The sequence below is a fragment of the Seriola aureovittata genome, chromosome 18, assembly GCF_021018895.1.
Source record: "Seriola aureovittata isolate HTS-2021-v1 ecotype China chromosome 18, ASM2101889v1, whole genome shotgun sequence".
NCBI lineage: Eukaryota > Metazoa > Chordata > Actinopteri > Carangiformes > Carangidae > Seriola > Seriola aureovittata.
In genome coordinates this window covers 15,976,630-16,002,957 of record NC_079381.1, presented here as the reverse complement: position 1 = coordinate 16,002,957, position 26,328 = coordinate 15,976,630, and the positions used below count along the sequence as shown (strand labels likewise).

The following is a 26,328-nucleotide window of genomic DNA, read 5'->3' as shown; positions in this document are numbered from 1 at the left end:
TGAAAGAAAAAAATCACAATAAAACAGGTCATGGAATGAGACAGTAAGTGTCAGAGCCTGATTGCTTTCCATTATTTAGCCATGGTGCCTTTTTTCGTGCCTTTTGTGAGTTTGTTTATGGGTAGTAAATCATCATCTTGGTAAGTCCCTGATCTCTAGTCGTCACGCTGGGTTCAAAATCATGTTGTTTATGAATGTATGTGTAACGTGTGCATTCAGAATCTTTGCATTCTGTTTATGTGCATGAGTTGTATGTGTGTGTTTTTGCGTGTGTGTGTGTGTGTGCGTGTCGTGGCCTTGACAAGAGGAAAATCGGATATTCCTGAGACAGTTTGCTAAATCCTTGCTATATCCGTGACCTCTACACAGATGCCACTGTGGGTTCAAAGTCATGTATATAGAAATGTGTGCATGCATTGTGTGTATAATCTGTGTGTGTGTGTGTGTGTGTGTGTGTGTGTGTGTGAAGGTCAGCCTGTGTGCACACATTTAAGGATTAATTTTCTGCACCTGACAAGTTGAAAACAGGCAGCAGTCTGAGAATAAAAAGAGGCTGAGGAGATGGGCCATAGGGCAGGTGAGGTGCAGGGGGCGAGGGGCCGAGGCGAAAGGAACAGGGGCTCGACAGTGGGGGGGGGGGGGCTGCTCAGTTCAGTGAGTAATTGTAGTGGGGGTCATACGGGTCTGGACCTCATTAAGAGAGCTGTCTGGGAACTTTCAGGCACTGACTTGTCGTCATGTCACCAGCCTTCTTGTCAGAGGAGGCAGTGTGAGGAAAAACAGTGCCTTATTAATGCATCTTTCAGTCTTCCAGGTCACACAGTTCAACATTAGACTCAGTAATATCAACACAGCAAAAACTTTGAGCATGCAAGCCTGTAAGTGACATACATCTCAAATCTGTGGACTTGAGGCGTTTTAAAAGCAGGTACATCATCTCAACCAGTATCACTTTTGATCGTCTTCGAACGTCTTATCTTTTCTCCTCGACCCCCCCCCCCCACCACCACCACCACCACCACCAACCTTATTTTTAATTTGTATTCACAGGGGGGTTCTTCTCCGGCTGAGGTTACATGGATGAGAATTGGGGGGGATTTGGGGGATCTCTTTCCAGCAGCTTTTTGAAGAGGGTGAGGTATCAATCAGGTGCTGATGTTACACTGATGCAATCTCTCAGCCTAGGAGGTTACTTCTGGACGCTGTGCTGCTTTATATCAGCTAAGAAGCTGCTAATGTAGTGATCAATTATTGTTTGACATATGATACTGTGAACAAATGTGCTGAGACCGCTACATGATGTTTGATTCTGTATTAATAGGCTTTCTTTCAGTGACATAAAATATATAAATAAAATACATGTTCATACACCCATGTTCACTGAGCTATACACATCTGTTTGGTAAAGGTGGGGGCTAGAAAACCACAATATCACATTTTATAGTGCATTTAAACCTGTTTATTCTCATGCTTTTAACTGTAATTCAAAGCATTAACCAAAGAAACACAACACAATATGTTGTCTTTCATTTTGAAATGTTATACATTCAAGAGTGCAATTATTTAGTATAAATAGAATAAAATATCTGCGTGTCATAGAATATAATCTCTTTTAAAAAATGTCTCTAATTATTTCAGAGTAGGAAATATAGCATTTACATGAAGCAGAATATATACAGAAAGAAAGACAAAGATAGAGACATTCATAGATCAGCAGGTGCACAGCACTGTTCCCAAAACCCAGAGATAAAATTATCAACAGTTTGTTCTTATTATAAATATATATTCATAATTAAGCTACACATTGTACTGCAAATATGCAATCAGCCCAAGGATAGTATGATGTTCACATCCAACAGTATAAATATTACAGTACTTTAAGGACGGGGTGATTATCCCCATAATAAGGTGCAGGGTTGTTTGGAGTCAGCTCTTATAGAAATTCTATTTCAGCAGACGACTTTGAAATAGAAATGCAAAAGAAATTAAAAATAAATGAAAATAACGGAATAAAAACATGCTCAGCCAGCAGGACAAAAACATGTTTCTTGATAAAAGAAAAATAGAACAGAAATTTTAAGTCCTGACATGACAAATCTGAATCAGAAATGACTCCACAACCCAGCTTAGAGGTGAAAAGGCGCTATGGGGCAGAGGCTGACTAGTTGGTCTTTTTGCAGCTTGTTGTCTCTGCGTTCTCTGACTCCTCTTTGGCTTTGAGCGATTCACTTTGTCCCTTGACAGGAGAAGCCGGGGTGTGTTTCCTTGCCGCTCCGCTCTCACTGGACTCTTTGGTTGTGGCGGCGGAGGTTGTCCTGGTGGTTGTGCCATTATCAATACATGCGTTCTTTACCTCGCCAGTGAGGGCGGCGTAAGGGGAGTAGCCGGTGAAGAGGGTCTTGTAGATGGCCGACTCAATGGCAGCAAACGGTGAGGCGGAAGAGCCTGTCAGCATCATCCTTGACTGAAAGAGAGAAAATAAATATGAGATGACAGATACAAGATGTGACCAATGAGGGAGACATTTTTTAGGAATTTTATGTGGCTGTCTAATCACTTCCAAATCAATATTTTTATATTATGTTATATTGATGAACCCGGAGAGAATTATCATCCGACTGCTCATTGTTTTGGTTTTCTGGCCCGCAACTTTACTGCTTTGGCTCATACTGACCGCTCACATCAGCATCGTTTTTGGAGGCAGCAGCCAAACTGTTCTCACCAAAAAAGAAAAACTCACTGTGAATCACCTTCTCCACGCCAAACTACCGACTAGCTAGTGGACATAGTGGAGCAATTAGCAGCTAAAGAGCCAAATGGGTCCTTCAGGAGTTGGCGGAGCTAAAAAAGAGAGTGAACGGTAGCCTTACACCCATCAGATGGCCAGAGACACGACTTCAAATGAAAGCTAATGTTGCTCCGTAACTGCTGGATGTGTAAATAAACAACTGTTTGCTATCAAGTTCACAAGATCAACTCAAAATATGACAACAAGTTGTGTTTGCTTGTGGCCAAAGAGTTAAAAGTCATGAGGTCAAGTCACCACAGGAGCTTATGCTACATGGCAATTTGTCTTTTTTATTTCATGTAACCTGAGCAATTATGTGATGGTGACCTAGTTTACATATAAAAGCACTTATTTACTTCCCATTATGGAGTGAGTGTATAACACCTGCATCATCAGGAAAGCCAAAATAATAAATAGCAGGTTGGACACAACTTTTAAATCTGATGAAATTGCTCTGCGTTAATTTAACAGATCAGAGTCAGAGGGAGCTAACAGAACGAGAGTTGAAAGAAGACATGGTAGATTTATCTGTGTCTCAGTCAAGAGCACAAGTTTCCCAGAGAAGAGAAGGGAGGCTGATGCAAGCTGATGAAAATGATGCAAAAGCCTCAGCCCTACGGGTAATACCGAGCTAATGTGAGTCACCACAGCTAAAACTTCAAAAAAGCAGAGGGAGAAAGGTCATTTAGAAGACAGGCCGTCACAGATTTGGAGGGAGCTACGGCACCAAAACATTTGTTATACCTGAGTTAAGATCTAATTAATAAGCACAGAGTGGTATTTACTAGTTGTCCTTGTCTTAGGTAAGCAATTACATGAACAGAAACGCAGCTTCCTGTTTTGTATCGGAATCAATATCACCTTGGTCACAGCGTCACACGTATGAGCTCCACCAGGTACACCAGACTGACCTTGTTGACAACAGTGAAGACGGTGTAGAGGAGCATCAGGTGGTGCTTCTGGAGAGGCAGGTAGTGGGTCTGCTGCAGAGCGAATAGCACCGCCCCTATCAGGGTGATCTTGGTGGGGCTAAACAAACATGCAATAAGAAATGATCAGTTACAATATACAGCTTGTGATTAAAAATAAAATTTAAATGTCTAAAATAGTGAGGGCAATACCTTCATGTAGACACTTAGATAAAAAAAGGTAACACAAAGAACATGTATTCTGATGAGATTTGAATATATAAATAGGTGTAAACTATAGAATAAAGCTTTGTTGAGTGGCTCCATCTTTGGTTTTAAAAGGAATGGTTTGTTTTCAGAAAATATGACAAGTGTTAGATGAGAAGATCAAGATCAGTCTCCCATGTTCTGTAAGGTAAATGTGACAGTACAACCAGTTAGCTTAGCTTAGCTCAAAGACTGGAAACAGATAGAAACAGTCAGCCTGGCTACCCGCATGAGTTCTCATGTTATATCTCATTTGTTTCATTTCCACAGATGCAGTAAGTTCAGAGGTGACTCATAATGAGGTGATTCCCGATCAGGAAATAGTCCCTCATAACAACCCCCCCCCCCCCTGTAATCACCTGACTCTGGTCATGAAAGTGAATGAGCGTATTTCCCAAAATGTCAAACTCTTCCTGTGAATTTCACATTATGCTCAATACATTACAATATACTCACAGTGTATTCAATATGTAGTTTCATAAGCACAAACGTGTAGTGCACTGATGTAATATCAGCAGGGTCCTTTAGAAGACTTACTAAGACATTCTGAGGAGCTCATTAGTCTCCGGTTTCCACACACCTCGAACAAGCTGCTCAAAATTACTTATCAGACCACCTCCAGCACCTAGTGTGGGTAGAAAAGACACACATGGTTGATACAGAGTAATATGTAAAACATACTAGATATTGATTAAAACACTTAATTATTTAAAATGATTTTAAACCATTCACAAAAGGTTGTTACCATAAAAAACATTTTTTTTTTTTTTTTTTTAAATCCAGTGGAGCGACACCAACAGTTACTGACCTTTAGCCCACCCAATGGCAATCATGACCAGCAGGCTGTCCTTGTATTTGCCGTGAGCCTGGGTGACCCCTCCCAACACCTTCCATGTCCTGGTCACTTCCTTCATCCCTGACAGCACCAGCCTGAGAGGCAGCACAGCAGCACAACAGTACACCACGTCCATGGGGCAGTAAAACACCAGGTACCTGCAGAGACACATGTGGCTCAGTTAATTAGTGCACAAACACATAAACATTTCAGATACCTGCTGCCACGAGACTACTGCATGTGTTCAGTAAATACTTTTACAGCATCACATGCCAGTCTCCGTCAGGGACCCGACTTCTCCAGCAGAGGGCAGTGTGTTTTTTTGTTTTTTTGTTTTTTTAGAGAGAAGAGTGTAATTATATGTGCCACCAGCAGAGGGTAACAAAAGGCTTCACATTTAGAGATGGGACCTCTACAATAACCTCTCTGTTTCATTCAATGTTGTCCACATTTCATGGTCCCTTTACAGAAAATTAAGTAGTTCCACATTTCTTCTAAAAGAAAACCCTCATTATGTGGTGTTTTGCTTCAGGGATGTATAGAGGAAAGGACACAGACATGTTTTTCGGTGTCCCTTTTCCTCAAAGTTCCAAGAAGGCCTCTCACTAATCCTCACACTTTCTGCCTCCCTCCCTCTCCTGCCCTTTTCTCTATATACATATATTATACTTTTTTTCCATTTCTCAGATATTTACCAGATGACCGAAGCAAGCAGAACGCTGGTGCTGTTGGTCAAAGGTGCTACAGGTGGCTCGGCCAGCATGATCCCAGACAGCACAGCTCCGCCGAAGCAGAAGAGCATGGAGCTGAACCAGCAGGCTAAGGGGCTGACTCTGGACACCTCGAGAGCTCCTGCACAAGAACAGTATATTTATGAGTCCCCCATATATTACAGATACATCCATACATAAGGTATTAGCATTCCTACAGGGTCTAAACATTCTGTGCTCTAACGTGAGTCTGTGAAAGGCTTGATTGCTGTTAAAGGAAAGGCGGATGCATAATGAGGTCTGGACTAAAAGCTCAGTATTGTTGCAGGATGCATTCAGAATAACAAGTCAGTGGCAGACAGTGGATTTGATACAGTGGCTATTGCCCTGTGTGATGTATGCCCCCCACCCCACCCCCAAGTCTCTGGCACTGTGTAACTATTAACTGGTTTAAAATTAACAGATAAAGGGAACAAGTGGAGAGAAAGGTTTGTCAAGCGCAGCTACATTATTTGCTTCTGAGCCTACGGCTCAAAGTGCAGCACAAAGGCGTGACGTTTACAGTCACAAACAGACGATATCAGTTTGCTGAAGATAATCAGTCAGATGCTCAGTACTCCCTCTGTGTCTCCACCCTGTTTGAAGAGCACTGTATTCCTTTTACCACTGAAACCATTTCCATGCTCACTAATGACATAAGCACTCACGAGTCAAGTCAAACAGCATGAGAACTGCTCTCTACTATGCTTTAGACATCCTCACTGTAAATCTTCCCTATAAAAGGAAGATTTAGTGTAATTCGTGTTTACTCTAACACAGGGTTTATTTGAAAAAATTTACAAAAACACTGAGATTTTGTTTATACTTTATAGAACTCTATGTACCATTGCACAAATAGTCCAATACTATCTAAAACTGACTTGACTTGTCTCTACCTAAATGAATGCTGCCAATATAGACAAAGATACACATATTTCCCTTAGGTTCACACAGGTAGCACTCAGTTAACCTTGAGCCACCTGCCCAGAGTCACTGTGGCCACACATAGGACCATACTGGTAATCTGAGGATTACAGGCAGATTATAGACTCCTGGAGAGAGATCGGTAAACCTGGAGGATTTATAGCTCTGTCTGCCCCCTCTGCAGACTCCTCTGGATTCAGTCTGCGCGGCTCACATTTAACTTTCTTCTTAAAAGAATCCGAAAATGATTCAATCAATTTAATTTCCCACCTGTTAAAAAAAGAGATTAGTCACAGTGACAAATTATTGTTGTTAAGTCTCTAAATGAGATAAGGTCCACCACTGGATGTTAACGTGTTGTTTTCTTCATGTAAAATCCTCATACGTAAACTAACTGGTAACTGAGTAAAAGAAGAATGTGCTCTTCCCACACAGCCTTATCTGTTTAACATACACAATATGATAGGATCCCTCTTACATGAGCTTATTCATTTGTTTAAAACTATTCAGCTCCAAACAAAGGATTTTCCCCGAACTTGAGGGGAGACATTCTGACTTGTCGAACACAGGTGTAACCATTACCATGATGAACTGCTGCAATTCACTGCACCAATCACTGGAGCAGAGCTGTCGTTAGTGTTACGAGTTTCACCTGTGATTCTCCTGCTCTGACGAGTCAAATGCACAAATGAAAAAACATTGGAATTGAAATGTCAGACACAAAGACAAAAAAAAAAGAAAAGAAAGAGGCTGTTCACTTGTGTGCACGTAAAAAGACGTACCCTTTTTCATTTCTTTAAATAATATCTAACGTTGTTTCATAAAATGCTCAGAGGGAATTGTTAAAAAACTGTTAAACACCCATTTTTTTTGGTGCCTATGCTGTCTCCACACATACAATACTGAGTCACTATTCCAACTAAAAGGAGAACTGTTCTATCACATTGACTCATTTTAACACATTAGTCAAATATTGCAAAACAGATGGATAAAGTCACAACTGTAACTGTAATGAATGGTGGCGGGTGATATATTGTATTATAGCTTAAGCTGCAGCATTAAGAGCACAGTGAAGCGTCAGTGTTAATAAATTTTACTGGTGACAAAACCAGGCAGTTATTCCTCTGTGTGCACATGAGGTCTGATGAAATGAACATGTTGTGCCACAGTTAGAAGAGGAAGTTTGAAAAAAAAAAAAAGAAAAAAGGTCTGGCAAGAAGAAAACTCATGCAAACGTCAGATAGGTAAGAGTGGTTAGAAATATACCAATAATCTAGAACCATGACTATCATACACATCTTCTCCGGTCAGAGTCTACATGAGCCCTGATATGAAACCTCAGTGTTGGTGCCTTCGGTCTCACAGAACTTGTAGCACACAGTTCACAAGTGCAGCACATTGCTTACATAGTAAACAGTGTTGGTCTGTCATCACCTTTAGTTCAAGAACAAAACAAACTGCTGCTTGGACGAGCTCCAAGTTTAAGGGGGAGGCAGAAGTGGTGCTCCAGTGTTGAGCTGGAGACTATTGCACTTTAATCTTACAAAACATGGTAAAATTTTTGCATATATGAAACCGCTGCATTTGTAGGTCTCTGAAAACAAATAAGGTTGCTTTTCAGGACTCGTGAAACATGATTGGGAATATCTGCAGGAGATATGCAAGGAAGTTGGATGACAAAACCAAGGGTGAAGGTTGGCATATGGTTGAGTGAACTCATTCGCACTATGTTTGGAGTGAAGTCATATTAGATCATCCCGATGTGCCCTCCCAGAGGCTATGTCTCCAAGACAATCGCTTTAGGCATACTAGCATTTGATTGGCTGAAAGGGTGCTATCTGGAGGCTCACGTCATCTACCAATATCTCACTTACTGACAGACACAGAGGAGGCAAGAGTGGATTCAATGTGCTGACAACGGTCAGTTATCAGTGTCAGTCCAGACCTCAACCATTGGCAAGAATTCTGTAATTCAGATGACACCCTTTCCTCTATTGCCAACATGTTTTGTACTTTGTAGATATCATGCCACAAAAATAAGAGACATCAGGATCTTTTTCACCATCCAGAGCATGAGTAGTAGGTAGTAAACTAACCACCTGAAAACCTGCTATCTTCCTAACGTCACCAACCTTACATTATTAGATTGTTAATACATGCGTCACTGGCTTAGCAGTATTTTACTGTAGTTTTAAATGTGAAATTAAGGGAGGAGGGGGGAACTGCAACACTGGTAGGCCTGATGAATATAAAAATTTTGATATTGGATGCAAAGATGTAAAAATATTGTTCGTTATTTCTCTCTTTTCCATTAACAAGTCATTTCCTTAAGTTTACTTTTTCTTAATCCTTGATTTGTTACCATGTATAGTTTTTATTTAAATGTAAATACAAATCATATGTTAATAAACTATTCTGCTGACAGCACTATAAAGTCCTTTGTTTTGGAGGGGGTTGCTGTGTCCCTCCCAGCATTGAGCCCAAACCCACACCCTTAGACAAACCAGACCAGTAAAGAAACATGTTGCTTACATTTGATGTTGAAATATTATACACTGCTCAGACAAATACACAAACACACCAGACCAGATCCTGTCTCCTGGTTTCACATTTGAAGGAAACACATTTACAAGTCAAATCTGAGCACTGCAAGCAAGTACAGCACAGCTGTGACATGTCATCCTGTATTGGGTGTATTTCCAGTTCTTCCTTTCTTTCTATTTCTTTCTTTCTTTCTTCCTCTGTCTTTCCGTAGAGAGCGGGTTCATGTTACGTCTCATCTCTCTCCCCCTCAGTTCTCCCAGGAATTAAAACAAACTGAAGACTGTTCACTTTCTGGAAAGCTCTCTTAAAAGCACAGCTACAATATAACTAAATAGTCTGAGTAGTCAGTTTTGCCTTTCAAGCTATTTCATAGTCAATAAGAGAAAAGACCACTTGCAAATTATCTTAGATTAGTGTTTGTAGTCCACGTGAGATTATTTACATGCATTTGCACAAACCAAGATCTTTACAAATGAACACAAACGAAGGATGTATTGAGATAAAGTCTTGTAGCTTAGAAAATGGCTCGGTTGTTGTCGCTGCAGCAGTGCTGACACAGCCTGATCAAAAACAGCCATTTAAGTCTTAACCAGGACAACATCTCACCTACCATGAACACCAAACACAGCATTATGTAAGTCTGTAAATAACACATTCATCCTCTCTCCTGAAACTCACTCTCAATCTGCCTTGTTCTTCATTCCCCAACTCCATTTTTTCTAATCTCCATTTCTATAATTCTCCTCTTTTCTCCAAGTCCATCGCTCTTTCTAACACTTTCCTTCTCACTTAATCTCACTTTCAACCTCTCCTGAGCCGAGGCCGGATTTTCCTTTGCCCACTATTTTAGTTTTATGACCCCCTCGTACTCAGACTTTCTTAGCCCTCTCTTCTTGTCTCAGAGGACAGTCATTACAGGCAGAGCGAGATGAGAAAAACGTGGCTTATCTCTGGTTATTTTTGGCTTGAAGGGAGGATCACTGATTGACATATAACCACTGCTTCCATGTCCTTGTCCTCCTGCTTCCGATACAATCCACACACAGCAAGGTTTAGAAATGTGCTTAAAATAACTCCACAGTGAACTGCAGTGACAGTTGAGTGTCTTTTTCCTGTTTGAAGCTTTGGAATAATGATTTTCTCGTCTAGAAAAAATTATGTTTTCAGAAAAAATACTACGGTGACTTTTGTGTTGAGCAGCTCCAACACTTAACACCCAGAGTGGATGCACTGTAGAGCAGGAAGTGAAGATTAACACAGGACAGAGAAAAGCAAGGGAGGGTTGGATTGGTTTATGGCATTCCTTTCCTTTTGGGGAAAAGAAGAACTGGAGCTGGCTCTGAGTGATTTGTGTCTTGACTTTTATTCATTTTTTATTGAACTTCTTTCCAAATGACCCTGAGATTTAAACCATTGCTTTTCTCTTGGTAACTTTTTGTAAAGCTATAGCTCCAGACACAGTACGTGCTTAAACAGGCAATTACAGTGACCACAAACACACAAAGGACGCACACATTACTGTTTCCGTCCTTCATCAGATACTGTCCACGTGATTCGTTCCCCAAATATCTCAGCCATGTCTGACATCTATGTCTCCATATGCACAAAAAATAAAAACACACAGTGAAAATATGTGGATCCTGCATTGCGTTTGCTGACCTGTGGCATATTGTTTGTCCATACTTTTACTGTGTGTGTGTCTTTCTTTCAGCTGCATGCAGATAGATGGGAGTAGAAGACAAAGGGTTAAAAGGTCACAGCAGCTCAGATGCTTTGCAAGGCAAGTTCGAAAATAGACTGTAGATTTACAGCAGCGGAACTACAATGGACTGGGTGTGTGTGTGTGTTGAAAGTTAAAGTTCACTGCGCAGTTAAAAGTCCACCTGTCCCTGTAGTCAATATCTCAGTGACATATCATAGTTGGCTCAGTGCCTGCCTTTGGTCTCGGCTGATACAATACAGTGTAGCTGAGTGTTACGGTGTGTTTTAAAGCTCTTCCAGTCACTCTGCTACGTGTGTGTGTTTGTCAGTCAAACAAAGAGAGCAAACATGAGCAACAGTCAACAAGTGATGAAAGAGAACTGTATCAAACTTACTCAATAATGAGATCAGGTAAAAACTAAAAGCTTTGTACTGTACGTGACAGTTGGTTTTATAATTTAGATTTTAGTCATTTAAACTATGGAGATGCTCTACAGAGGAAACAGATAATGACATGTAGTCTTTAATCTATTAATTATTCAAAGGCCTCAGTTTTCACCTCTTCAAAACTTCAGCAACTAATTTGTTTGTTTTTGTTTACAGTTTGCTCAAATTCACTAATTTGGTCAATTGTATTTGGTAAAAGGATATCACATTATGATATTTATGATCATGATATGGCTCGAGTGAAAATAAATTACATTTCATATTACATCACATAAAAATAATGTAGAAAGTACAAAGGTAAACAATGAGTTTCAACACTATGACAAAACAAGGTACACACAGACTGCTACAGCTAACTCAGCCAGGTGTGTTTACAATGTATTTAATTGGATTAACTGATTCATCATGGCAGGATAGCAGGGCTTCTCATCATATGCCCCTTTTTTTTAGGGGGGGGGGGGTAAGTAACTATTTTCAATATTGATAAATTTACTGATTATATATTTTTTGATTTCCTGTTTAGTCTTTAAAAGTAAAATATAAAGGGGAATCTTTTTTCAACTTGAGTCAAAGAGCCAGAAATACTAATTTTAAGAAGCTATATGACAAAAAATTTTGAAACTGGAATTAGAGAATATTTGTTTTTTTCCCATTATTTTATACCTAATATGTTAATGTCATGAAATAGACGTGTAGATTATATAGACAAATTAAAGTAGAATAGGTGTTTTCTTTGTGATACAGCAGACTAGGACATTAGGCACAACTTTGTGGCTGCGTGGCATTCAGGTGCAGAACTTGAAGCAACAGGATAGCTGTTGGCTCATTACATTAAGTTCAAGTTTCAACAATTCAAAATACTGCAAAACGAAAACTACTGCAAGACGAAACTGTCGCTTCTTCTATTCCATCACACACTTTGTTGAAACTGTAAACGTCGTGCCTTGGCAGTCAGTCAGTGAACATGAGCCACTTACCTGGCTGCTCCCTCAGAGCCATGACTGACACGATGTAGTGCGCCATGTCAAAGTATGGAAACATGGACAAGTTTGCCAGTCCGTGGGACAGTTCGTCTAAATGCAGCACCCCGAAAAAATCCATTATCTTATTTCTGAAACTCTTCAGGAAGAGTAAACTATTCTATTGAATCCTAGAGAGGAGTTCAAGTCGAGAAAAGGCACTGGTCCAGCTCAGAGCATCAGGGCAAACACTTGGCTTCATCCACCGTCTGTCAAGTCTGACACAAGCCGCTAAAACAGCTGTGTGAGGATGCACCGCGGCCAGGTTGCTCGCAGCTGGTTAGTTGCCCTCGCGGATAGCCGCTCGTCGCCTGACAACAGAGCTGTACTGCCAGAGGATGGTCATCGTCGGTGTCACCCCGACAACGAGGCTGTCACCAGCGCATAGGCGGAATTCCTGCTCCGTGTTCCGCCATACTTGTGATGTGGCGGGTGGAGCCAGAGCGGCTGTGTGATTGGAGGAATGAGAGCACGGCGAGCCAATGGCGTGTCAGAGTGTGGCTTTGAGAGGCGATGACACACGATTTGTAAAAGCGGACAAATCCACACTTACACCCCAAATATCACACACACACACACACACACACACACACACACACACTGATTCACACACACGCAGGGAATGGTTCAGCAGGTGTACTAGCTAGTTTGTTCTCTTGTATGGTTTTACACAAACTGCCAATACATTGGTGTGTAGCTACCTTTGATGGGTGGAGCCTACAGGTGGAAATGACACGTTGTAAACTTTGAGGTACATCAATATCTGTGGTGGAGGAAGTAAAAGAAAATGTCACTTAAAAGGTTCTGTAAATGAGATTTTCTATAACAATAATATAGCAGCAAATAACTATTTTCTATGTAAGGATAGTGCAATAATGGTGTCCTGAGCAGAGAACTAGGTCACTCCCCCTTTATAACAGTTTCTCTGTTCTTTGTTTTGGTAACAGGTCTGGCAGCTCGTGCATGTTAGTGCACGTGCATGTTAGTGCATGTGAATCCCACCTGTTAAACTGTAAATGTTTGATTTCCTCATTTCTCCAGGGAGATGTTGGATTGGTAGTAATCTTTTTCAGTATTAATAGAGCCACTGTGTCGAGGGTTGACTTTAGTTTACTGTCAAAACCATCTACAATACAATCACAGGAGGAAGGAAAAACATCTGGAGCAGCATCACATAAAAGATCAAAGACATTCGCAGCCCCTTCAGCAGTAAGATAGCATTTCCTGGCAGTTTGTTCTCGGAAATACTGTTGTATAAAACATTTGACAGTAAAAAAGACACAGAAATGATTGAACAAGCCTATATCTAAAACTGAAGAAATATTAATTGATAAACCATGGGTTAATAGACGATCTAAAGTGTGGCCTCTGTTGTGAGTAGGATGGGAAACATGTTGAATAAAATTCATACAAGTTTAAAAATTCTGCAGCAAGGGGTCTGATTGATTGTCCACATGCAAGTTAAAATCACCTGAAATAACAATCCTGTCTTGGATCAGACTTCCGACCCCGGGACAGCAGGGGGAGCTATTCTTAAAAAACAGGTCATTGGAGGCTGACAGGAGTAATAAGTGGCCGGTGCATGGTCCAGAGTTGTTGTGGGGTGGATAGCGGTCAGTCAGTGGCGGGAGGTTGTAGAAACCGCATGGACAATGTTTGCTGAAAGTGCACGTGTGCCATGGAAGCTGGGGTGGATCTCTGCTTAAAAAAAAAAAAAAAAAAAGATCTTGTTGATTAAAATTGTTGATAATGGCCAAAGTGAGTGATCAACAGACTGACTGCTGCCACATGTTCAATGACGGCAGTGACTGAACAGACACTACCTTGGCCCAGGGAGGGTAGGGGTCCTGAGATGAAGAGAGGTTTTTTTTGTTGCTGCAGTTTTTGAGTAGCCTGCGTTAAGGAGGAGGGTTAAAATCTTGTTTTAAAACCTCAGTCTGCTGCTTGGTGGTGTCATCCGTACCCACACGAATGATACGATTGTGAACATGTGGGTATTTGCTGAGTAGATTAGGGATCTCCGGAATAATATCCACAGCCTTGGCACCGGGTAAGCAGTGGGTCATGACTGTTTTTGATTTTATATGTCTGAGGATGGAGTCCCCAACAATCAACGAGGTAGAGGAAAAGGTGTGCAGTGGAGGCTTCTGGCGGGGAGCCGCGGTCACCGGCCGGGTAGCGACCTGTCCGATGGTTGAAGTGGCTGGAGAGTGGTGAGCAGAGACGGGGGCTGGAGCTCCTCGCGGTGTGGAGCCACGAGTCCAGGTGCAGGAGGAGCGTCCAGTTACAGCTGATGGGGGAATCAGGGGGAACCGTGATCGGAGGAGAGGCACCAATACCAGGGGAGTGAGCGGCAACAGGCTCTGGTAGAGTGGCACTCCAGCACAGTCTGTGTTGGACTGAAAATGATGGTGTCCATGAGCTTCTCGGCTTCATGGATCTGGTAGAGTGTGGAGATACTTCCTTGTAGCTCCAACATCTTATCGGCCAGGTGGGCGCAGCGGACACAGCCGGACGGAGAGGTAAGTGCAGCCATGGGTTGTAGGTAGGTGGCTGGGGAGCAGAAATAAAAGCGGAGGCCAGTACAGGGCCAAACGTGCAGCTCAGGTGCTGGCTGTAGATGGTAGCAGCGGCTAACAGGGAGACCGCAGACACTTACACAGGGGCTCCAACCCGGAGCCCGCGGCGTTGAAAGGTTTTAGTTGAAGGGGCAGAGGTGATCCACAGATGGGTTGGCATACAGTAAAACTTACCGACACGGGTCCAACAAGTGGATCCGCTGCGGAGATGAGGCCTTGGTTTCCAGTCTGTTGGTCGGCTTGTCACCCGGTGTCTGCAATCCCTGTTGCTCAGTTAGCGTTAGCTCCAAATGCTACAAACAAACCGGATCGTACTAACCTCGGCAGTCTGTCGCGAGCTGCGAAGTGTAACTTAAAATCCGAGCACCCAATTACTAAAACATTTTACTTTGTTAAAAACGCTTGGATGAAACGAGGGGGATCTAAAAGTGTTCAGCAGAGACTGGCTCAAAAACTGGATAAAAATGATAAGAATTGTAGATTTATGACAGAGGCTCTAGCAGACACGTACACCGCCGACGCATGCGCATTGTTCATGTTATAAACCTGTGCCCCCTATTGTGACCTATTACGTGTTGAAGGCCAGTTTTCATTACTTTATAGGCCCAGGGACTTAAAGTGTAATTATAGTACCATACAAGTGTTTCTTATACAGCTGGTTTCTGGCTGATGGATGATGACACCTGGTGGTGGCTCCATACAAGCCAACAAGCCTTTTCACTACCACATGCCTTGACTCACCTATGCAAAAATAGACTGAACTTAAACAATAAATCGATGAAACTTCATTAGCTCCCATGAAGAATATGTTGCATAAAACCATACTGTAACAAGCAGCTGCAGCCAAAAAGTTGCGGTCGTCTTCAGATAAAACTAGAACTTTTTCTAGCATGTGAGGCAGTAATAATGCCATACTGAACTAGAAGGGCACTCAGAGACCACAGATCTATACCAAGGCCAATCTCAAACATCTTCAGAGACTTCAGAGAAAAAAAACTTAAAATTCATAGTAAATGATGCAGATCTATCCCAAAATGTAATGGGTCGTTCTTCCCTGGCCCATACACCAGCAGTTTCAGTGCAGATTGGTCCCTCTTTTTGCGTAATCCTGTTGACAAATAAACAAACAAACCAACAAGCAGACATGGGTAAAAACATAACCTCCTTGGCGGAGGTAATAACCAGACATCAAACTTGCAACACTGATCCTTATGTCATTTGAAAGTAGCATCTGCTTTTATATCTTTTTAAAAGCAACTGATCTTACACATTAAAAATATTGATGTAATGGTAAATAATCTGTGAATTGAAGCAGTACAGTGTGTAAAGGTATTTTATATAAAGTGCTGTTGAGAAGGTGTAATGTGAAATAATAGCCACTAGATAGCAGCAGTTGACTATCCATCACATATCTCATTATGTTAATATCTGCGCTCATACAGTATTATTCAACTTAAACATGACCATCCATCAACAGCAACAGTCTAATAGTAATGTCATATTCATATTTCATGTTATCTTATTAAGAAAGATGAATCAGCAAGTAAATGCTTGGGCTATATTCAGTCACTATACTTGTCAAAATGAAAAATCATCCTCAGTTGATAAGGATTAGTCATCAAACCTTGGGCTTAATTGAGATGTGGATCAGTGAAAAATGCTGTTATTAATGTTTTTGTGACCTTGTTCCATTTCAAAGTACACAAGCTTTGTGTCATTTGTTACAGCTCTGGTGAAAACCCCCATTGGAGGTGATGTGATTTCAAAGCTGCGATAAACATGGACTGATAAATATCTTGAGGACACAGAGTAGCCGATGATGTAACCACGTATTTAAAAAACCAACATACGTGGTGAAACAACTCCACCCGAGACCAATCCTGTGTTTGTGTTGGTAGCGAGATGTGTATCAGCTTGTTGAAACCTCTGAGTTGTACAGTGTGTCGTCATTGGAGGCTGTACATTATTTCCAGGGCCTGGATTTTAGATATGACCCAGCTCTCTGACGTGACACCTCCCATAAATATATTATAGGTGTGTGGGTCTTTCAGGTTCAAGGCTCGATGCTTGTCGGAGATTTCACGCACAAACATACACATAAATATACACATACACACACCCTCCACCCCAAGCACTTCTCATCAGTATTCTCCCAGTGGTGCAGGATTAAATTGTGTCCGCAACACCGCCATCACAGGGACAACCTCTCATTCCTCGGATTTCTTGGGCCCACCTCATAAGTGGCTAAAACTGGGGATTTCTGAACAACTGGAATGTTTATTTAATTACGTCTGTGGCTGCTAAGCCTGTCACCAGTGTGTTATCCCGCAAATGTGCCCCCCCCCCCCCCCCCCCCCCCCCCCACACACACACACACACACACACACACACACACACACACACACACCCTCCCTGGTTCAAACCCGCAGTGATGTCCTCACTGAGGAAGTCAGGCAGGGGTGAAGCCAGATGAGGTTGTGCTGGTATTTCCGATAACTATCGACATGGGGAGATCTGCTGGTTTTGGAACTGCTCCTGTTACATTCATGTCAAACAATTGAAGTGGTCAGGGAAAACTTTTCAATGAAATGAAGTCACAGCCTTTGCACATGGGTAAAGCGGTGTCGACAGCTAAAAATAAACAACACATTTTTTGGGTGTGTGTGTGTGTGGAAAATGTGTTTTCAGATCAATCAACATTAGTCCACTTCAAAACAGTGAAATAATAATGCGGTTAAATAATGATATGTCCCATTTTAATCATCAATGGTTGACATGGCTTCTATGCTTTCACTGTTTCCTTAACTACCCTCTTTGTCTGCTGGATGGTTATTCTAATGCATGGTTAGCTAACTGCTTATTAAATGCTGCATGATTCTCTCACACTGTGTTCACAAAAAAGTTCATTATTCATTCATTTGGCTATGGGTTTGTTTATTGTTTTGATTGGTGTGGTGTTTACTTGTTGGCATGTTCTCTGCATGTGTCATGTTTCCTCCCACAGCCCAGAGACACAAAGGACAACTGATTTTCTTTAACTTAACCTTTGAATGTGAGTGTGGTTGTTTGTCTGGGTTCACCATCACTGACATCACTGGCTTTCTGAAGTGTTTCCCAGCCTGCTTTCCATTTCATTTTAGGAAAGGCTTCAGCCCACCTGAAAGACAGATGAAAGCAATAGGATCCCCTGGTTTCATCCACCTTTACTAGATGTTGCTCCTTTACTAGACTAAACATAATTGAAACAAGACAGGGAGACTTTGTGTTTTTCCCTTCACTCCCTTACTGTCTATCCATAACTGTAGATCATTTTCAGCTTGTTTATTATTCTGTATAAATCTTACATTCATTGATTTTTTTTTTTTTTGTGGGCGACTGCGAGCAGCACAACAAGCTGTAAACGCAATATTGACATACAGTCACTTTATAAAGTTGTTACAGCCAATGTGTTAGGATGCAGTTGCCATTTTGCACATTCAGCAGACAAGAGGCAACATAACAATTCATTTGAAGTTATGTTTTTGTCCACCTGAATGAATGTAAGTCTCCTTTTAGCTCTGGATTTGGTCGCTATCATCTCCTGGGGGAAATATTTGGCTCTTGAGCTGTTTACCAGCTAGTCACTAAAGTCTGTCTACTATTTTGTGGTGAGCAAGAGGTATCTCACAGAGGGGTTTTTGGAGCTTGTTTTTTTTTTTGTTTTTAATGGAGAACAGCTGTTTGCTGCATCTGGAAACAACATTTATCAAAGGGGCGAGAGTGAAGCATTGAAGGTCAGAAAACCAAAAGAATGAGCTGAAAGACGCTGAAATGCTTCTTAAAATTGAAAGGAATGGAATCAGGTGATCATTACCTGTGGGGTTTTTAACTGCAAGTAACTGCATTTTCATTACTCATGGTAATTTGCTCCATTGGTAACAGCAACATATCTATTATAGCAGCTTTAAAACAGACATTTAACCTGTTAGTATATCAGTATTTACTCCCACAGAAGAATTGTGTAAAGTAAAGCTTTATTTCCCTTCTGTTGGACTGAATGGTTATGATACACAAAAGATAGGTCATTAGGCAGTAAGAAAACTAAAGTTTTATTTTGAAGGTGGAGGCAGAGCATATGCCACACCTTTACAGAAGATGACATAAAGAGAGAGTGAGTAATCGTGAATGCGCCATACTGCTGTCCTGATTCACTGGTGTTCAGGTGCCAAACATCATATAAGAGTCTGTTGAAAATGTATCCTATGACGCACATCTGGACGTTTTTATACCAGATGATACTGTCACGTGACGCTCCGTGCTGTAAACAACCTGACCGGTCAGCGTGTTGTTGTGAATATATGTGTAACAACAGAGCAAATTCCTTGGTAGGGTGAGCAAGATGCAGTCTACAAGCCCATCAATCAAACTGAACCACTGAGAGGATCCATTCTATGTCTGCGTGTGGGACTCTCTCTGTGCTCTGCACTAAATTACTTTCCCCCGTAATATAAACTTGAACAGACCAAAACAGACAAACTCAAGCAGAAGGATGTGGTCATGGTCATTGTTTCGTAATTATTTGCGTAATGTAAGTACGTTTAAGATAATACATGTGGTGCTTAGATATTATATATGGTCCCAAAAATAAGAAGCTCAAAATGTATTAAAATATTTCAAACCAAAGGAAAACAAAAGTCCAAGTTTTTATTATGTCCATATAATGTATGTTTATTCAAAACTGAGCTTCCATCTAATGCCTTATGCTGAGATTGCTTCACAGCTGTGGCTGATTTCTCCTCCCTGCGTATTTGGACTCTTGTGAATCATTCATTCAAACAGCTTTTAATTATAGCTTGAAGCCCTAATCTTCCTAAAGTGCCTGCTTATGTTTCTGCAAACAATTATTCTTCAAAGCTGAACCCTATTGTCAGAGATGGATGAGCTCTTGACAAGAGCAAGACTTATAGTAAATACATTTACAGCACATGAAAACATGTATCAGTTTAGTTTCCTGCTCTGGACACATCACATCAAATAAACTTAGATCAGCATTTAGTGTAGGTGCATGACAGAGAGCCATGGTGCCACGTCTGTTCCGCTAGCTTCTGTAACTCAGTGTAATCCATCAGTCTGTCTGGAAAAAATGAAGCATGTTCCAGGGATTCACTTTCCTTATTCTGAAACCAATTGGCATCCACCACAGCACTTATGATTAGAAACTGAAACCTCCCAACAAGAAAGTTAAACGTTTAATTTATGAACACAAAACTACAGCTCCCATGAAAATGTTTATTTCATTTGACATGAACGTATATGGCATTGGAACTGCAACATACAATTGAACGCAAGGACCCCATGAGGAAGGCTGTGTTGCAAGACTGTATTTTTTTGTTATTAGTGTAGTTTAAAAAAAAACTCTGGGATTTTGAATGTGGTTTAATTACTTACAGAATAGCACCTGGAAGTTCCGGCTTTCACTTTGGCTCTCTATGATCTTTACACACTGTATGCTGTTGATGAAAACACATGATAAAGAACTGTTTAAGAATTGCATCAGAGCCTGTGAGGTAAAGTGATTTGCTTACATCAACATATATCCAAGACACGGTGACTCAGGCAGCCAGTGTGACACGACATCTTCACACATTAATCCCCAGCAACACTGCTTAAAACAGAAACCAACCCCAAAATGCTTTGGAACAACCAGTAACATATTTGTGGTTAGCTAAATATGTCAAGTGACATGAAACACCTCATACAGGGTTACAGCGGTTTGAGGAACATGAGTGGAGCGATTATATCGGACCTTTACCTGGTTGTTTTTGTTTCCACCAAATGTTCCCCACACAAACACACAAGCAATTCCTGTTGGGGATCAACTTTTCTTCCTAGAAGAATAACGATGGTAATGGCAACAATGTTCCAGCAACAAACGCAAAACAACACAGCGTGATGACGCTTTATCCACTTCAGCAATGTGACAGACTCCTGAGGTTCACCTCGCTCCCATGAGCCTCATGATCGCGCTTCCTCAGCAGACACAAAGAGGTTGGTTACACAAAGACTCACTTGTCTTTATCCTTAACACCATGTTTATACGAAAACAGAAGTTCTGCCTTCAAAATGACCGAAAAGGTCAAAAGGGGTTCAGGATCAGTTCCTTCAAGTAATCCCAACCCTCCCCCTCCCCCATTTTCACTGCTGCATCCAGCTGAATAAAACCACTGCACAGAAGAGTCATTGATTTGAGTTGCATCAGCATTGATTTCAAATAGCTAAAGGCTGGGTTTAAAATGAGCAAATGTTATTCCTGAGCCAAGTATTTAAGTATGAGCCATTTATTTCTTTAACTTGCACTAATCAGACACAAGTATTGGACTTTTTTTCAAATGAAATGGCTTTAAATATTACAAATGTGCTTTATCACAGGATGAGAATGCCTCAGTGCGCTCTCTCCTCTGTATCTAAAGAGATTATTTAAACCCTGATCACATTCACAAACACAATTTAAGTTGAAGTTACAGTATCACATAGTAAAAAATGTAGGTGTCCCTTAAAAATGTTTCTTCAGTGAGAAATGTATACAAAGTGTGATTAAACTTACATTTAAGCTCTACATTGCTCATTCATCTTTCAGAATCCCATCATAATTATTTTGATTAATGCTCTAGATTATAAAAATGCAACAGTACTGTAATGTTGTCTTTCAGTGTAATCAGATAGTCATTTCCTCTACAGGCTTATCTCTGGCTTTGCTGACGAAAAAACAAGAACAGCTACAGTAGGCTGACTGCATGATCAGAAGGCCTGACTTTGCATTATGTATATTGGTGTGAGAAAACCTACACTACAGCGTGTACTGTAGTCCGTCCATGCGAACAGCCCACGTAGCTTTTTAGCTGAGGACACAGCAAAAAGGAGGATAGACCCGAAGAGAAGGATGTCTTGACTCACTGAGAATGAATGGTTCAAACAACAGGGATGATAATTGACGGAAAATTCTACGTGACCACGTGACCAACAGATCACATGTGCACGCACAATGGTGCTGCATTGTTAACTAGTTAGCTGTCAGATTAACTTGCCTGAGATGGAGTAACTGCTCATCACTCTGTCTCTACATCAAAATATACAAAAAGAAAAAATAAGCTTTTAGTGACCCTACTAACTACTGTATTATTTTACTTGCGGGGGATCAGGTCCTTGACATTTTGGGCCTGCTAGTGTCCTAATGTCCTCGGTCCTTGTGGTTTGGGGCACTGTCAGCTTGTTTTGGTGCCTCTGATTAAAGCTGCTAAAAATCAACAGCTTTACACATACTAACAATGTCTCAAATAACTGTGTGAAGTGAAATGGGTCACTTGTAATGACAAACTCAAAGATAATTGACACCCTACTTAGCCGTTCTCGCCACTTCTCATTTTAGCTTCCTTCAACTAGCTTCCGAATGTTAATATTGCTTCATGTCTGCTATGTGTGTAAAAAGGCACTTGTTTGTTTCACTTTAACGACTTTACAAAGTGAGATTATGTTAGTGTTGCCCTAAAGAGGCCAAAATAATCCATTAGTGCTGTTAGCTGCTTTTTTGGTGATTTAAGCATATTTTAAATCATTCAGTTTGGAAAAATTTTTGTTGATTAAAAAATGAGGCCAGATTTGTTAAAAATCCCCATTGATTTGCTCTTAGCTGTTTCAATGTGATACTCAACTGCTATGGCAGCTGGTAGCAGGATCATCATCTCAGTGTCAGAAAGTGAGAAAAGCCCCGAGTGTGACATGTCCCGGGTCATTGCTGTGCTTTTTCTTCTTTTGCTATAAAGTGCTTGAATTAACTCAAACAACTCAGGACTGTGACACATGGGACAATTCAGTCTGCAGCACATTAGATGTACATAGAAGGTCAGTCAGTGAGTCAGCTTGTTGTTTTCCGCCTCAGGAAACTGGATGTATGTGGGACATTGGCTGCCTCTGGGTCTGGCTGGAAAAACCTCTCACCCTCCGGACCTCTCCACAGTGATCTCAGCTCCCAACTGCACACACACACACCCACACACCCACACACACACACAGAAAAACAACCTAGTACCCTGTATTCTATCTACGGCATCCTCTCAATCATGTGTGTGCGCATGTGTGTCAGTCTGACCACACAGCGATGCAGGGAGTCGTGTGGCTGGCGTCATTCTGTGGTAAATTAGTAGTCGAGTTATAAACAGATTATTTTAGTCTCTGATTACGTACGTACCAAATGATGGCTTAGCCTAAACACCAGGGACTCTGCCCAAGTGTCCTCTCTTTGATTACACAGACGATAATTATTATACTAAAGAAAGTTGCGCAGGATGATTACCAAACATCAGATATTATGAAAACTAGGTCACTGAAAATGTAGTTATAAAGCTGCATGGAGATTGTTAGTTACTAGTTATGAACTTTTTTTTTATTAATAATGTAGGTAATATTTAAAATGGCTATAATAGAATACTGATTGCAACATAAGATTTTCTCAAGATTTCCATTTCCTTCTCCATCTTTGTCCGGATGCAGCTGCTGCTTTCACATACAAGCAGGAAATGAGGAGTGTTAAATGCTCCTGTGTGCCACACCAAGGTAATGCTAAGGATTCCACACGGACCAGCTCAGTTCTTCTGTTGGACCCCCTCCAGCTATTAAAACAAACGCAAACACCTCTGTATGCATCATACACTCAGACGCAGAGGGAAAAGGGTGGAGGGTTGAACTACACCCTCTTTACAACCTCCACCCTACCCCCCCCCCCCCCCCCCTTCTCATAAACACACACGCACATGTGCACTTTCTCTTCGCTACCAACTTAAACTGTATCATTTCAGCAAGACCAGATCTGGGTGTTGTCCGTTTCTGGTGAAACCACGGCACCAGGCTGGTTAAGAGTGATGGCTGTGGCAATACCTTTAGACACTATGACGGCTTATGTTAGTCAGAGAGGGTTAAGTGGAAAAAGAAGTGGTAAGTAGAGAAGAAAAAAACGCTTCACCCAAATATGGCATTACCAAAATAGGACATGATTTATACCCTCCAGTGTGTGTTTGTGTGTGTGAAACTCGAGTGTTTGGAAATGACGGACTTGTGGATTAGAGGGTTACAAAAAAAAACAAAAAAAAACTGGAGGTTTAACAAGAAGACACGTGTAAGAGTAAGAGCTAAAGCGGACAGAAAACTCATTAGAGAGGTCAAACCTGTCTTGACCTCTCACCATCACCTTTAACTTGTGGAACATCAATAAGAGAATACGACCCACAACATTGCACCCTGGGTATGTAGGCTATGTTGTTGCCATAACAGGGAGGGCCTGGGGTTCTCCTAAATGATCCAAAACATATTGTCATTTATATCTGACAAAAATATTTCAATGAACACGACTAAATTGAAGTCAGCTTAAAATGCAGTCTGGGTGACCGCAGAGATATTATAGGATTATAATTATTAAATTCATTAAAGTGTAATAACCTCTTTAATGTTGCAGCTTGTAAAGCTGGAGCTAATTTGAATTACTTTATATGCTGCTGGATAGCTTGTGAATTTCCCCCCGGGGAGCCATAAAGTCTTATCTCATCTTAATCTATATTAATACATCATAATTTATTTGTTGGTTCTATTTTGTATTATTAATGTGAATCTGCAAAGTAAGGAAAGTTATCAAATAAATGTAATGGAGTACAAATGACAATATATGTAATGAGACAGAAATATAAAGTAGAAGAAAATGGAAATACTCAAGTGATGGACAACTTAACATTAAAGTGAAGTACATCACTTGAGTCAATGTACTGAGTTAGTTTCCAGCACTGTATTGTGGCCAGGGATCTTCACAAAAATGACGTGAAAACGACAGCGCGGACACAACTTGTGTTGTCTAAATATAAGTTATATCATCCCGTGCTGTGTGTACCAAGGTGTTTTTTTTTTTGTTTTTTTTTTAGCACTTTGCGGCGGATCTTTTTGGTTAACTCTTCCTGCAGCTGCATCACAGTAAAAGCCCCTAGTATTGCCAAAGATTCTCTGAAAATGATCACTTTATTGCTCTATATTGAATGCATAACATCTTTACAAGCACTGAAGAAAAACAAGAAAAGTTGTATTCGTGTGAACCAAACCTCGATGATGAACACTAGCGAGCCTGTTTCAGTCTCTCCTCATTGTTTGTTTCTGGTCTGGATTATCTGGTCTATTCATTTGGACTGTAGACCAGTGATCAATGTCTCCTCTCTTTCTCTTCTAAAAATCACCATTAACAGGGTGTCAGACTGCAGGTCAACTGAAACAGCGAAACCCACTGAGAGCTTGCCAAAGGCTCTGCTTGCTTTCTGTTTGCATTTAACTGGTGAGGAAAAAGAAGTGTAGTGTTTTGTGTGTCAGTGTGTGCAACAGTCCACGGTGGGAAAGCTGGCAATGTTTTGCTCTTGGTGAAAAGATATGGGCTCTCAGTGTTCAAATCAAGGCCAAGTCCTGACTGAAGAATTGCAAAGCTTGCTGTCGAGGGCACTCTGAATTAATTACGTCTGCTTAATCCTGAGTGACGTAAACATGTATATGATTGCAGTACCACTCCAATATACAACTTCTATTATTTTATTGAAACTACATTAAAATATCGCCATCATGTCATCAACATCATTTCAAGTTATGCCTTTTAAAACTAGCTTAATTCTCTCTTTCTGCATTTCAGGTCTCACTAATTTCCCATGCTGCTTCAGACAGACATTTAGATTAATCAAGCCTGACTTGAGCGGTTGTCGTGCTGAGGAGGAATGCTCCTCTTGACTCTCTTCGTGTTTGAGGATAATTGGTACTGATTACCACCTCTTACTGTGTGTACTCGCTGCTCACTGATGAGGAATGAGTCAAACACACAGATGCTTCACAAACACATAGACACACTTTGTTGTCTTCAACAGAAACTTGAGGTGCGAGACAAAAAAAAAAAAAGCTCACACACAAGTTTCCCTCATTATCTTGCTCCAGTACATACCTGTAGAGGAGCAAGCTCGTTTATTTGAGCTGCTGTGTCTCTTAAAGACATTCCAGTGTGTTTTTTTTTTTTCCCACGCTGAGGGTAGTGCTGGTAGCTGGTGGTGGTGGTGAACAGGCTTGGGGGCAATAGCCTCTCGGACTTTGTGTTGGTAGTCAGCGCATGAACGGCCGAACATGCCTCGTCTGTGTCCGCCACAATACATAACACACATTCCTCTGAAACATGTCAAGACATGTTGGAAAAGACCAAGCAAGGACACACACACACTTTCTCACAGATTCGGGTGTTTAGAGAAGGGACTGTGGGGTTTATGCATGCGAGTACATGAGTGCATGCGGACAAGGAGGAATTTTAATACCGTGGAGGATTACTGTTGATATCCACTGTTGTTTCTCAAATCAACACACTGCATCTAAACACAGATGCTGGATGCAGCTTTGCCAGGTTTGAAAAGAGGGCAGCAACATCAAGCTTTAAAAACAGTGGGGTGGGGGCTGGATAATCCGGCTATCATTAGAAACGCGGTAAAAACAGAAAAGAAAAACACAAGTGTGGAGCTGCCCTGAACTGTGTG

The 26,328-nt window shown here is 41.1% G+C and overlaps 1 protein-coding gene and 1 long non-coding RNA gene across 2 annotated transcripts; both read right to left on the bottom strand.

The window, feature by feature from the left end:
• Nucleotides 1-1,444: 1,444 nt before the first annotated feature.
• On the bottom strand, nucleotides 1,445-12,614 carry tmem38b (transmembrane protein 38B). Its single transcript, XM_056404032.1, has 6 exons — nucleotides 12,141-12,614; nucleotides 5,494-5,650; nucleotides 4,772-4,956; nucleotides 4,501-4,588; nucleotides 3,700-3,817; nucleotides 1,445-2,464 (listed from the first exon to the last, which is right to left on the bottom strand). Exons 1-6 carry the CDS (start codon nucleotides 12,262-12,264, stop codon nucleotides 2,162-2,164), a joined length of 975 nt encoding a protein of 324 aa, XP_056260007.1. The 5' UTR covers nucleotides 12,265-12,614; the 3' UTR covers nucleotides 1,445-2,161.
• Nucleotides 12,615-19,764: 7,150 nt separating this feature from the next.
• On the bottom strand, nucleotides 19,765-20,892 carry LOC130186850 (uncharacterized). Its single transcript, XR_008830353.1, has 3 exons — nucleotides 20,553-20,892; nucleotides 20,189-20,250; nucleotides 19,765-19,874 (listed from the first exon to the last, which is right to left on the bottom strand). It is a non-coding gene; the product is annotated as an uncharacterized LOC130186850 (long non-coding RNA).
• Between the last annotated feature and the right edge of the window lie 5,436 nt (nucleotides 20,893-26,328).

Coding starts and splice junctions, on each gene's coding strand:
- tmem38b (XM_056404032.1), bottom strand. CDS start 12,264: ATGGATTTTTTCGGGGTGCTGCATTTAGACGAACTGTCCCACGGACTG. Junction 4,957..5,493: donor CTGCTTGCTTCGGTCATCTG/GTAAATATCTGA, acceptor GTGTCTCTGCAG/GTACCTGGTGTTTTACTGCC. Junction 2,465..3,699: donor TCTTCACTGTTGTCAACAAG/GTCAGTCTGGTG, acceptor TCTCTCTTTCAG/TCAAGGATGATGCTGACAGG.